This window comes from Semicossyphus pulcher, unplaced genomic scaffold (assembly GCF_022749685.1).
Source record: "Semicossyphus pulcher isolate SPU_LCO1_2020_fin unplaced genomic scaffold, fSemPul1.0.p SCAF_14, whole genome shotgun sequence".
In the NCBI taxonomy this organism is placed as follows: domain Eukaryota; kingdom Metazoa; phylum Chordata; class Actinopteri; order Labriformes; family Labridae; genus Semicossyphus; species Semicossyphus pulcher.
In genome coordinates this window covers 28,343,521-28,357,970 of record NW_027211648.1, presented here as the reverse complement: position 1 = coordinate 28,357,970, position 14,450 = coordinate 28,343,521, and the positions used below count along the sequence as shown (strand labels likewise).

At 43.2% G+C, this 14,450-nt stretch overlaps 1 protein-coding gene across 4 annotated transcripts in view; it reads left to right on the top strand.

The window, feature by feature from the left end:
* Positions 1–14,450, top strand: part of myt1lb (myelin transcription factor 1-like, b) — a 138,013-nt gene that overhangs the window by 90,755 nt on the left and 32,808 nt on the right. For all 4 annotated transcript variants that reach the window (XM_069661295.1, XM_069661294.1, XM_069661296.1 and 1 more), the window contains exons 6-8: positions 3,837–4,997; positions 9,489–9,623; positions 13,539–13,629. In XM_069661295.1, coding sequence (XP_069517396.1) covers positions 3,837–4,997; positions 9,489–9,623; positions 13,539–13,629 — 1,387 coding nt within the window. The remainder of the gene's footprint in view (positions 1–3,836; positions 4,998–9,488; positions 9,624–13,538; positions 13,630–14,450) is intronic.

Sequence of the window (14,450 nt, the reverse complement as noted above, 5' to 3'; positions counted from 1 at the left end):
TACTATCTCGCTTTTTGTCTGTGATTTGAGAGAAGATCCTGCCCCACGTGTAACACCCCCCACCCTCAACATGCCCTCGACCAGATTTGGCAGGTTTTTCTCCACCACCCCTGCATCACAATTGGACCTGACAGTCCCTTCAAGTCCAATTAAGAGTGAGGCTCTGAGTGAGGAGTGTGTTAACCCTGTTTGGCGCGCAGCTCTACCCACCCAAAGTGTTGATGTGGCATCTCAGCTGCCATGCTCCAATGTTCTCGCGGAATGTGAAACATCTCTACAGACTAGAGGTGTTCATTAGAGCCCACAGCCGAGGCCTAACCCTTAACACTGAGACGGTGGACTGTTGCCACCGTCTCTTCAGCCTGTCAAGTGCCTCTCTTTTCATTGGTAGTAGAAGCAGCTGATTACCATGTGTTTCTGCAAGTGCCATGTACAAGCCTCAGTGAGTTGTTGTCACAGAACACAGAAGGGTTTTATGTTTCCAATGAATTCTCCTCCTCATCATAGAGCTCTGTAATCATTTTGTCTGCTTTACTGGAGTTTTGGATTGGTTGTGTTGCTGTATTTGGTTGTGTTGTCTGTATTTTGTTATGTGGTTGTATTTCGTTTCAATGTCAGTATTTGGTTTTGTTGTCTGTATTCTTTACGTGTCTGTAATTTGTTGTGTTATTGCTTTTTGGTTTTGTTGCTTGTATTTGGTTGTGTTTTGTTGTGTTGCTGTATTTGGTTGTGTTGTCTGTATTTTGTTATGTAGTTGTATTTGGTTGTGTTGCTTGTATTTGGTTGTGTTGTTTTGTTGTGTTGCTGTATCTGGTTGTGTTGTCTGTATTTTGTTATGTAGTTGTATTTGGTTGTGTTGCTTGTATTTGGTTGTGTTGTTTTGTTGTGTTGCTGTATTTGGTTGTGTTGTTTTGTTGTGTTGCTGTATCTGGTTGTGTTGTCTGTATTTTGTTATGTAGTTGTATTTGGTTGTGTTGTTTTGTTGTGTTGCTGTATTTGGTTGTGTTGCCTGTATTTGGTTGTGTTGTTTTTTGGTTGTGTTGTCTGTATTTGTTTGTGTTGTCTGTATTTGGTTGCATTGTCCGTATTGGGTTACGATCACAGTATTTGGTTTTGTTGTCTGTATTTGATAGTGTTGTTTTGTTGTGTTGCTGTATTTGGTTGTGTTGTTTTGTTGTGTTGCTGTATCTGGTTGTGTTGTCTGTATTTTGTTATGTAGTTGTATTTGGTTGTGTTGCTTGTATTTGGTTGTGTTGTTTTGTTGTGTTGCTGTATTTGGTTGTGTTGCCTGTATTTGGTTGTGTTGTTTTTTGGTTGTGTTGTCTGTATTTGTTTGTGTTGTCTGTATTTGGTTGCATTGTCCGTATTGGGTTACGATCACAGTATTTGGTTTTGTTGTCTGTATTTGATAGTGTTGTTTTGTTGTGTTGCTGTGTTTGGTTGTGTTGTCTGTATTTGATTGGTTTGTCTGTATTTGGTTGTGTTGTTGTATTTGGTTGTGTTGTCCGTACTGGGTTACGATCACAGTATTTGGTTGCGTTGTCCGTATTTGATTGGTTTGTCTGTATTTGGTTGTGTTGTTTTTTGGTTGTGTTGTCTGTATTTGGTTGTGTAGTCTGTATTTTGTTATGTAGTTGTTTTTGGTTGCGTTGTCTGTATTGGGTTATGATCACAGTATTTGGTTGTGTTGTTTTTTGGTTTAGTTGTCTGCATTTGGTTGCGTTGTCTGTATTTGGTTGTGCTGTCTGTATTTGGTTGTGCTGTCTGTATTTGGTTACGTTGTCTGTATTTGGTTGTGCTGTCTGTATTTGGTTGTGCTGTCTGTATTTGGTTACGTTGTCTGTATTTGGTTGCGTTGTCTGTATTTGGTTGCGTTGTCTGTATTTGGTTGTGCTGTCTGTATTTGGTTACGTTGTCTGTATTTGGTTGTGCTGTCTGTATTTGGTTGTGCTGTCTGTATTTGGTTACGTTGTCTGTATTTGGTTGCGTTGTCTGCATTTGGTTGCGTTGTCTGTATTTGGTTGCGTTGTCTGTATTTGGTTGTGCTGTCTGTATTGGGTTGCGTTGTCTGTATTGCGTTACGATCACAGTATTTGCTTTTGTCGTCTACATTAGGTTATTTTGTGGTATTCGGTTGTGCTTTCTTTATTTTGTTGAGCTGTATTTGTTTGAGTTAGGTCTTTCAGTTGTGTTGTGTTATTTGTTTGTGTAGTCAGTTTTTTTCAGCACGGTATCTAAATTATATTGATGAAATGTTTTCCTTATTTGGTCATGTGCTGTCTATTTCCATCCGTTTTCCTAGATTCAATGCGTTTTGCTTTCAGGGCCGCCTTATAGTTATTAACAGCATTTTAATCTGCAGCCTTTCTCTAAGAAAGGCGGAGAAATCTTTCCATATGGATCATTATCATGCTCCTTATTCGCCCCAAGACAGCGATACTGTGTGGTCACTTGGCAGATTCCAATCTCCTGCATGTAATAGAGGTGACATTCGGGAGCTTCTCTGTGTTTCCCAGTGGCATGCACATCTCTATAGCTAATCCAAAGCCAATTCAGGGCAGCGCCAGTCTCTCTGTTCCCTCCTTAATCTGTTTCGCTTCCATATCCCTTTTGTGTACCTTGATTGCTCTTCAAATTGCTTTCTTGTGCCACGTTTCATACCATCAAAAATTAAACCCCCGGTGCAGGAGGTTGCTGTAAGAAGCCCTCCACTGTCAAAATATGTGCCTGGTCATTCGTGACTGTTCCCTCTTCCCGCTCTAAAGCCCTCTCCCCCCGAGCACCAATATTGTATTGCTCTCATTAGATTGGATTGTGTGTAAGTGTGTGCATGGGAATGTCACTGTTAAAGGGTTTGTATGAACTATTCAGTCTGATAATATCCAGATTTATTCTTGAATGTATGTCCCAGTGTTTGTATACTTCATCTTTTCATAAGTCGTGGTTATTGTAGGTTATGATTAAAATGTTATCACTGATAATTATGACATTTTTTTTGCTATTTCTATTATAAGCCTTGAGATTTTCTTATTTCTACCAGAAAGTCAAACTCTCATTTATAATTTCTGTGTGTGTGTGTGTGTATGTGTGTGTGTGCGTGTGTGTGGTAGGGAGGGATCTGGGTTAATTTTCTCTGCAGGAACGTAAGTGGCAAATGTGACGCCAACGTGAGCAATGTGCTCTTGGCGGCTCAGGGCGGAAATGTGAAAGGAGAGATTGGAAGTGCTCCAGGAGTGAGTGCTTGAAATTACTGACAGAAGAGGTTCAGTAACCTTTTGCAGCCTGTCAGAATCAATTAGGCAGTGAAAGGAATTCTAAAGATACTGATGATTGAATGAAAAATGAACTTTACTAGCAAGCGATGAATAGCTACTGACTGTGGTTCATCGTGTCGCAGATGGAACTCCAAATTATCTCTCAGATTTTCGACTCTTCACTCTGTAATTCAGATCATCCTCAGTGTTTTGACTTACACTGCTGAATAATGAAAAAAATGTTATCTCATTTGCAGCTATTTACAGAATTCTTTAGTCATACTATTAGTCATGAGACCTGTGAATATCACATTCAGGAAATAAAGGCAAAAATACGGCTTGCCTAAGATAGACTCCCTTGTTTACAAGAGCATCTTTCTCTGGAACTTTCCCCAACCGCTATATTTAACTCCCTCTGCTGATTCACAATTCAGAACACAAGCTGCTGTTAAGACTCTCAAAGTAAATTATTAGGGGAAGCAAAGAGTTCCTTATCCAATTTAGATGGGCCAAGCCCAGAAATTTGATTTAGCAGTAAAATAGAATGACGGAAATGAAATTATTATTCTTTCTTTCCAACAGAGGACGATCAGATGAGCAGCGGCGAGGGGGCCGAGGGCGACGGCAGAGGTGGCGGTGGCAATTCAAAATCTGGCCCGGCGATGGAGAAGGACGACAACAACAACGACGAGTACGAGAACTACGACGAACTCGTGGCCAAGTCCCTCCTCAACCTGGGCAAGATCGCAGAGGACGCCGCCAACCGAGCCATGACGGAATCTGAGATGAACAGCAACTCCTCAAACAGCGCTGAGGAAGAAGAAGAGGACGAGGAAGAGGACGAGGACGAGGAGGACGAAGAGGAGGAGGAGGAAGAGGAAGAAGACGAGGAGGAAGAGGATGATGAGGAGGAGGGGGAAGGGGAGGAAACACAGAGGGGTGAATTGAGTTTGGACGTTGACAGTGATGTGGTTCGGGAGACGGTTGACTCCCTTAAGCTGCTGGCACAAGGTCACGGTGCAGTTTTGTCAGACAATTTAGAGGGACAGGAATTTGAGGACGGCAACGGGGGCCAGAATGACTGCACTCACAATGGGGCAAACGGACACAATGGTGGTAATGGACAAGGTAAGACCACTAGTAACGGACAAATAGAAAACAGCGATGAGGAAGTTTGTCTAAGCAGTCTGGAGTGCCTACGGAACCAATGCTTCGACCTGGCTCGGAAACTAAGCGAAACAAAGTCCGCCGACAGAAATGGACCACCCCAGCTTAATCATTTTTCATGCGGCGATTCCAATCAACAGGCCCAGCATCACAGCTATGCTGATTTCCACCACAGCCAAGATGACAGGCGGTCGCTTGATAGGAACTATTCCGACATGGACAATCTCATGAAGCTCGAGGAGCAGCTGAGCCCGCGCTCCAAGGCCTTCTCCAGTTGTGCACAGGACGACCGATATCACATCAACCACCGAGACTTTGACGAGGACACAGCCTCGGTGACGTCGGATCGATCAGAAGAAGTGTTTGACATGACAAAGGGGAACCTGTCCCTGTTGGAGAAGGCTATTGCACTAGAGTCAGAACGTGCCAAGGCTATGCGGGATAAAATGGCGGCCGAGGCTGCCAGGAGAGACGGGGTGAGGTATAACCATGAAGACCATGGCCATCGGCATCACTACGGTGTGGAACGTAAAGCCCGGCTACCTGATAGTATGAAGAAACCTTTCTACCATAAAGGTGAGTGGTTCTTCCAGACACGCTGAGATGCACACCAAGCCTCCATTGGAAACCATATCTGCACAAGTGTACGCACGTTTACCTCATGTAACAAGCTCAGGTAAAATGTTTGTCTGCCACTGTTTGGCTCTGTATTCTATCTCTCCTGTACTGGAGACTAGACAGCCCACATGCATTCTGGGAACCTCGCTGTAACCCCAGGACAAGCTTTTTTAGCCAATTTGGAAATTCGCATCTCGGAAGCAGCGGGAGCGGCAGCAGCAGCTTATGTTGTTAAAATAGGCCAGCATGGAAACATCAGAGGGTAGGCTTGTCAGGCATAAGTAATGGCAATCTGCACGGCCTGTTAGGACCGCAAATCTCATCCCTGCGATGCAGCTTGGGGTAAAGCTGCCTATTTTTAACCCTGCGCAAGCACTTGGGAGAGGCAGCTACAAAACATGGGCCTCCTGCCTTTAGAAAGGATTCGTTCAGTAGGAAATACACATATATTTGTAGTGATAGAGTACAGAGACTGCTGTGATTTGTTACGTACAGAGTGGAGATTCAGGCCTGATTAGAAGCTCTCTTGTTTAGCTCATACTTATTCCTCTCATTATATCCTTTACTGCAACAATGTTCAGACACGGTTAGGTTAAATGATTCCTCCCGTAAAGAAGGTTTCAGATGAGACCAACAAATAGGAGCCGGCTAATTCACAGCAGGGGTGATATTACACCTTAAATGCCACACAACTCACAGCCAGTATATATTGCCACTTAAATGCCACACAAATGTTAATTTCAAGAGCCTCCCATGGCCCCTGCGTCTGGATAATGTTGGAATAATGAGAGGATGCGAGACAGTTGCGTCACGATAACATCTTTCCTCGGGCGAGATAGTAGCAGACACTCGTTGACCAGGGTTCCTGTGTGATTCATAAAGCAGAGCACGGCGAGGGAGGGGGAGCGGGTGATGGAAGATGGGGGAGTTCAGAGAAGAGGCCAGCTCCATAAGAGAAGCATGAGGCTGAGATGAAAATTGAACAGTATCAGAATGACCGATAACGAACGACAGGCCCACTGACTGCACATTAATTATCCAGAGATGGTATGGTAATGGGGGCCATTTGCTATGCAAAGCGCAGACCGTCCCCAGCCACAATCAATATCCCCTGCTTTCTAATATGCCTTCCACTCGGCTGCCTCCACTCTCCTCAATGAAGGCGTAGCAGGCAGAATGCACGGGCATCGTGTACGTGTGCATGTGTGCATGTGCAAATAGAGAATTTATTTCCAACGTACTGTTCAAACACTCGTCGATGTAATAATGTGCCCCAAAAGAAGACATTATTAACATGCCAGGTCTCGCATGCAGACCAGCTTCTTTATCACCATGAGAATCCTCTGACGTAACATTTATTGTTCCAAACTCATATGACCCTCGCATGACATAGATAGAAGAGAGACACAGGAAAATGAGGTCCGTATTTTCTGATGAATGAGACATGTGATTTCATTTGGTGACTCATTTGTAAATGTCTGAATTGGTTTGCTCCATGCCACCTCTTAATTCTGTCCTCTCTCATCCCTGCTTACCCCCTCGACTCCATTATTCCTCTTATTGCTCTTACCCCACAACCTGTGCTTTATTTAGGTTTGTTAGTAAGTGCTTTGGCGGAGCAGCTAATGCCGACCTTACACCAAAGGATTTTTCCAATTTACCATGTTGGAATAAAACCATGACACCTGCTAGCTTGTCATGCTAACAGAGCTAACGTTACGGCCTCTATCTCTGCAGAAACCACTGCACTATAAGAAGGATATTGGCCAACAGCTGCTTCTGTTTCTGCTCTATTGTTCTTTTTATTTTGTCATTTCCACCAGGTGCATGATGGGAAATCATCTCGTCTATGAGTAAGACACTATGGCTGTGTTTGAAATGCCATACTATACTAGCAGTACGTACTGATTTGGCCAAAATGCAGAATGCAATCAAAAGCAAAATGTGCCAAAAATACCCGGATGTCGCACTGATATCAAAAGAATCTCCAGTATGCATAGGACCAGTCCTACCTGGCCTACTGTATCCCACAATGCAAAGCGCTGGAACGTCACAACGGCAGTTGAAATGGCAGACGGCAGCAGAAGAGCAGAAGGGGGCGCTATAGCTAAAGAAGCAGCTCTTTGCTGTTGGCGGGCTGTTGTTTACTTCCGCTTTCCAAAACCAGAAACTGGCGCCTGGCGTTGCATAGTGCAGAATCAGTTTGAAAAGCTCTTCCATACCACATACTACCGCCGAACACAGTATGCAGTTTATAGTATGTTGTGTGTAGTATCCGATTTCGAACACAGCATAGGTCTTCGCTACTTTGCTAATATTTGCTTCAGATGGTTTATGTCACTAAAATGCATCAAACAAACTGCAACAACACGGTGTTCTTGTAAATGTGCTATGAAAAGATACAAAAAGTTATTACTTTCTAACTCATTTTCATTGAAACTGCATCCTACAAGAGCCATTATGTGTTGACTGTAAGAAGAATCTTTGACCTTGTTTGGAGGTCAAAGCATTTTGAAGATGGGCGGCTACGTCTGCAGAAGCAGAGCCAGTTGGCACAGCTTGGCACCGCTGCTTTTTGGTGGTAACTATATCTGATTTGGGTTTGGAAGAAATAGGAGAGGCAGGTTTTTTGGAAGGGAAAGACAATCTCATCCTGTGTGTGTGTTTTAGTGTGTGTGTGTGTGTTGGTTTTGGACCCTTGTTATCACACTGAGCTCAACATTGTGAAGGCCTGAGCTTGATCAACACTTAATTTAATATAAACTGAAAGATAAAGAGATTTTTGTTGAAGGTCAGTAACGAGAGAGTTTCATCTCTGTTAACAAACTTCAGGTTCAGACGGTGTGTCACTTACTGAATCTTTGTCCTTGTCAGTTTTCAATCCATTTCTTTAATACGTACAAAAAGGAGTTCTGGCTTTTATATTTCAGACTAGAAAACAACATATTATCATGATTATCATACTTGAGAGAGAACTGACTGACTCAGAAACTGCTGGTTAAGAAAATAGCCAAACTTAAGCTAGGTGCTGTCATAAACTTAAATTGTGAAGATGAATATGTTCATCTGTCGTCATGGTAACCTTAATATTAAGCCTAATTTGGCTGGTAATCATGTTTTGAAGAAAAATGTACTCACCAAAAACATCCAACTCCTCCGTTTCTTTAACAACCAAAGGCTGAACAACACATTTTTCCACACACCTTGGTAGCTACTTGTCAATCGAATGTAGCCACGCCTTAAAGCACGCCCTGCTTTACCTTCCATTTTACTCTAAATTGGACCATAACTTACAAAATGTACACCACACTATATTGAAGAAGATTTGAAGCGATTGAGACCGATTAGGAAAATATTTACTGATGTGTTAAATAAAGTGAGAAGTTGGCTAATTTTCTCACGGACTTCTTTACAGTTAGACTTCTTTTAAGAACCGGTGGAGTCGCCCCCTGCAGGCTAATAGTGAAAATGCAAGGTCACTGCACGTTCACTTTTCAGACACCTAGGCTACGTCCACTGTTTACGAGTAGTAGGGCTGCAACTAACGACTGTTTTGAAAGTCGACTAGTCAGATAATTAAGTGCACAATGACTTACTGGCTCTTATTTAGCTATTAGCTTTAACAATTAAGTTGGAGGTTCTTTTAAGCATGTGCTAACTAACAATAAAGACAATAAACTTTTAAGCTTTACAGCTGATAAAGCTATTTCTGACACACGAGATAAATAAAAGGAGGAAGAACAGGAGATGAGAAGGAGAGAAAGTGTGTGTTCTGGGGGAAAAGAATCACACAGCATGGCTGAAACTTCAGACGGTTAAGTTGAATGTCACAGTTCATGTTTAAAAGAGAGATGCGTCAGGTTCCTGCAGCTCTACAGTGTTATAATAATGTTAAAAGCCAATTTAACTCCGTCTATAGAAAGCTAATTATCTATCTGTGCGAGTCTGCATCATCCACAACTCCAAAGTGCCTTCTCTTCCAATGCTCGTGTGTTACCGACGTGCTCCAGTGATAAGTGAGGTCCGCTTTACAAATCCTGCAGGCGATCCTTTTCTTTGCAGAGTTGAGGGTGAAATGCTCCCAGACTTTAGAAGTTTTGCGACGCGATGGTGTTGCATCGGCCACCACCAGTTTGCCATGTTTTGTTTACCTGCCGCTTCCCGGTCGCTGTTGTGCAGAGCATCTCTCAGCAGAGATAGTAAGGATGTGAGATGGCTCACCGCTCAGCAAACTCAGCTGAGGAAAACGATGTTACGTCCACACACAGCATGAAAAACACGTGATGACGTAACCAACTAATTATCGACAATTAATTCTCCTCGCACCCCTAATGTGCAGTCTTTGTTTGCAACTCATTGTTCCTAATGTGGCTGCCGTCCTCACATCTGCCAGCGTGTCCGTCCAGCAGCTGTCATGTGTGCTAATCTCACTCTACCTTCCTCTCACAGATGCTTCACGCGCAGACAAGAAGGACAGCCGGTGTCCAACGCCAGGCTGTGACGGCACGGGTCATGTGACAGGCCTGTACCCCCACCATCGGAGCCTCTCCGGCTGTCCGCACAAAGACAGGGTGCCACCAGAAAGTAAGCACGTCCCAACCAGTGGCCTTCATGTCCTCTGATGTTCAGGAATCAGCATGTCTCCCCGTGATGTCTGCTGCCTCGATCTGTCGCTGTGTACGTGTTGTCGTCGTCCGTCGTGTGTTTGATGCGTCAGCGGGGGGGAACAGTGAGCGGTCAGATGTGTTACAGCTGCACTTCTCTTCTGACCTTTTGCATGGGGCCATGGTGTTGCCTGCTGATTGCCTGCTTAGTGTGTGTGTGTGTGTGACATGAGGCCTTGGAATACAGCGATTGGTCAAAAGCTGACAATCGGGGATTTACTTGACAGCATGAGACTTTCTCCTCGTCTTGACAGCGATTGAGAGCATGTGATAATATTTGCAGGGGTTACATTCCTCTTCACAGCATGTTTTATTTTTGCATGTGTGACTGAAAAAGGTCAATATTTAATTTTTACAAAACTTGAAAATGCTCACAGACCTGGATAACACTGCGCCCGCTTCTGTCACCCATGCCATGAACCCCATTCATGTATTTGTATCCCTTGCTCAATTAGGTTCTCTTGAATAGAAAGGCAGAATGATATTTCTAAGCCATGGATCAAGTGAAGTGGCTATAAACATTAGCCTTGAATGAATATTGTGGTTTCCCTCCAGAGATTTCACCCTGCCTATTTAGTCTCATTCACCTCTTGCAAACTTCTCAATAAAAGCCCCTTTTACACGTTTCATTAACCGCAGCGTGAAAATCAAGTTATGATCTGCCGTGACCCAGACTGCAATCAAAATAAAAGAGGGTCTTTATAATGACAAAGAAATTAGTTACCATTAAAGCCGAGCTTGTAAAGACCAGCGGTGTCACAGGCGACTCTTGTTCTGCAGAGCGCCGCTCACACAGAGAGGTTGCTAACCTGAGATCTCTTTGTCTCCCAGAGATGTGAAATGACTCAGAGCAGTTGACCTTGACTGGGATCAAGAGCCCCAAAATGGAATTTGGACTGGGCCTGAATTGATTGTCACTGGAGATTTTGGAATATGATGTCCTTGTTCCTCCTCCTGTTCCTCTCTTGTGTTGATCGGCTGCCTTTTTGGGGGAGATGATACCCCCTCATACTGCACAGGATGCTTTGGGTCACAAAAAGTCCTCTTCTTCATCTCTTTGGTATCGTCTTGATTCCTTCTCTGACTTTACAAGGATACTTGAGAGTGAAACATAGCCATAAACATCAAAAGGTGACCTGCTTTATGTCTAGTGATTTAAGTCATCACCATTTTTGGATTGGTCATAAGGCAACCTGTCCTCAAAAAATGTTTAACGTATCTTCCAAAATGTCGTGAACCATTTCCGCGCCTAATCTTCCGAATGTTAAACCACCTAGGTTATTTAATACAAACAGTTTATTGCAGCCTCCTTTTGAAGTCTCACACAGACACTAGTGCTGTCAGAATTGGCCATAAATGATGTTCGATTATTCCTTCTAAAAACACACAAAGGTTCGAGCTATTCAAATATCTATTTTTGCACAATATGTCCATAAGAGGACACACCAGTACAACAAACTTACTTGCAAAGATGTATTTAAACATAAACATTCCTTCTAAAAGATCAACAGAGGCTTCCTACACCTTCAAAATAAAGATATAAAATAATTTAATTATGGTAAAAAGACATTCAGCGCTCCTGATCGAGCTGTGCTGTGACAGTTATATAAACATGTCTTTTAAAGGAATCAACATACTGTACCTGTACCTGTCTGCTGGGGGCGACAATCTCTCTCGGGCCCGGGCTGGGATTTGATTTCTCTGCCATCATTACCACACGCCACGCGGTTTTTGTATTAGCTCGTTAGCTAATACAAAAGCTCAGATTGTTATGGTAAGTGTCTGACAACACTATGGCAGCCATGCCAAGTCTCGCGAGAAATCAGATAAATCTGCAGCCATGACAATCTTTTAGAAAGCACTGAGCAAAGCTTTCTGTAATCCAACACAACAAAAAGCACTTCTCCCTCTTCGTCTGCTCTCACTCCTCTCTCCTTCTACTGCGGTCTCACTTAAGATTTCAGCGCAATATTTCAGCGCAATATTTCAGCGCGAGACTCCTCCGTGAGCGAGACTTGGTTACAGACAACAACAGAGAGCATAAGGTAAAGTAGCATGGCTGCCACAGTGTTGTCAGACACTTATTATAACGATCTGAGCCTGTCAGTAGCAAAAACAAGCGCTCTTAGTGGCTGTATATTGGCGTATGCACGGCGCCCCGTTTAGTTACATTGTATCTCACTTGGCGGCTGGCGGTCGGCGCTCCCTCCCTGAATGCTGGATCGATTCCAATAATTGTTGTCTCCACTAGTCACTGACACACAAACACATGGGAAAATAGGGTCTAGGTTGAAAGTTATCCTTTAATGTTGTCTTATTGTACTCCCACTCTGGTGTCTTACAAAGTTACAATCTCATTTAGTGCTTTTGTCCAAAGCTTACTTTGACTCATCCACTGCCCCTGACTGACACCCCAAGACGACTGTATCAGTCCTTCTACGACACAACCTGACTTCCTCATTGCTGGACAGGTGAAGCACTTTCTGAGAGTTATCCTGACCTCGACAGAGGTATAAGTAAGAACAGTGAATAGAACAGCTTGTACCAGGTTCCTGTCAGTATGTGGTCAGTAGCGTCCTGCAGACTGACCCCTTGCTCCACCACTTTAAAGGTGGAGATGAGTACGTGTCACACATGTAGCCGCCTGTGGGGAAGATTCAGCTACAGGCAAGTCTCTCTCCCCTATTAACACATTTGCTGAACTGAATGGACAATGTTTTATTAATGCAGTGGCTTCATTTAATTGGGAAATCACACAGCGAAACCAGACTGCTCCTTGGGAAATGTGAAAAATGACAATTAAATTATATCTCAAATTCATTAATTCCCATTCCTGTTTGCTCTTTTCTGTAGAATGCTAAGACATTTAATCAGCTCACATGGGAGTCTTTGTTTTTGTCTTTAAAATGAGTTACCTTTTATAACATACAACACATTTAGAGTATTGTTTCCCTTTGTTATCTGTTCCTCAGCACGCCTATAGTTCTGTCTGTGCCCACAGAATCAGGCTCACTGCTTTAATTTCTCGCCATTTTACCCGTGTCTTTGCAGAGGGCAGGGCAAAACTGGGATATGCATAATGTATTGGCTTGTGGCATGTTGAGGTGGCAGGCTTTGTCCAATTACCTGCACCGAACACCAATTAGTATGTAAGGGAAGGAGGATGATGAGGGGTTAAAGTTTAAGGGGGTGATAATGATGAAGCTGGTGCCGATGGGGTTTGGCCCCGCGCGCGAGACGACCCTTCCCCGCGCCCCCGCCTTCAGTGCTCTGACGGCTCCTCTTGGACATCCATAGATCATTAATCTAATTGGCTGGTTGCCGAGGGGATCTGAGACAGTTATGGACTGTTTTAATGGTAAATGGTATTGAAGACTGCGCTCTCTACCCTAACAACGTGCCGCTGATAACAACGCACACTCTATCAAGGAGCTGTATTCCGTCTGTCTGCTCCCTCCATTGATTTCAAGGCTTGTGTTTTGCATGATTGCTGGCTGTTGGTTGCTCTGCATGCCCAAAAATGTCCTCCCATTTCTGTCTCTTGCTGGCTTCGTCCTGTTAAACTTAAATGACATCTTTTTATTCATGACTGTCCCCTATTCCATGAATACTAATTTGAAAGGGCCGGATAAGTGGAAGCAATATGGTGGGAAACCTCGCCTGCCCTCTCAAACTAGTGTTCATTAAAATGAAGAAGAGGTCATTTGGGTTCACACGGGCTCATTTCTTAATGATGTTTATAATGCCAAGCTCCTCACACTAATAGAGCTCACGCGTGACTGTAAGGGGCTCCTAACCTTCCCTGTCTTTCACTCTATCTCCTGTCTGTACGAAGTTGTGGCTATGTATGAGAATGTTCTTAAGTGTCCTACGCCTGGCTGCACGGGACGCGGCCATGTCAATAGCAACAGAAACTCCCACAGAAGGTAAGTGACAGCCTGCCCACGTGGAACTGGCACTGTCTGTGTTGCACCCTCCTTCTTTTTTTTTTACTGTGGGACTTTTTTTAAGTTTTTATTTTTGTCATCATTTTTTCATCATTTTTTTTTCCAAGTAATTTTAGTTGGTTTGGTTGAGCTTCATAAAAGCCGTTTGTTTTTGTGTTTGAATAAGTCACCCTATCTATGTAACACATTTAAAAGCAACGACCCAAAGTGCGTCACAGTTGAGGTATATGGGTTTGAAACTACCTAAATACAGGTACACATGATTAACAAACAATAGTTGGACAGAAAACAATTCAGTAGAAACACATGAGAAATAAGGTAATAGTGGATATTTAACTAAATGTATTTGGCATCAGACAGAATTAAACGCAAAAGAAAAAAGGTTGCTCTTAAACAGTGACAATTTTATGAACGCCAGGTTTCCGACTATGCTGCACTTTGTGACGTCAGAAAGTGCTGCCTCAGCAGGCTTCAGAGAACTGGCCAATCAGAAGAAAGTGGGCTTGTAGGAGCGGGGTTGCCTAAAGGGACAGAGCATTTTTCAACTGTAAATTATGCTAAGCTACTCCACAGGTATCACGGGTGAAATATGAAGCTTGAAATTCGCATAATACCCCCCTTTAAAGAAAATTAAGACGATAAGTGTTTGTCAACGATCATTTTTCCATGACAAAGACGAGACAGTGACGAGCTAAAAGTATATCGTTGATAATAAAAACTTTGACGACATGTATGTTTCATTTTTGTTAACAAGATGAGACTAAAAATGTTAGTGGTGGCTTTCGGACATTTAACATTCA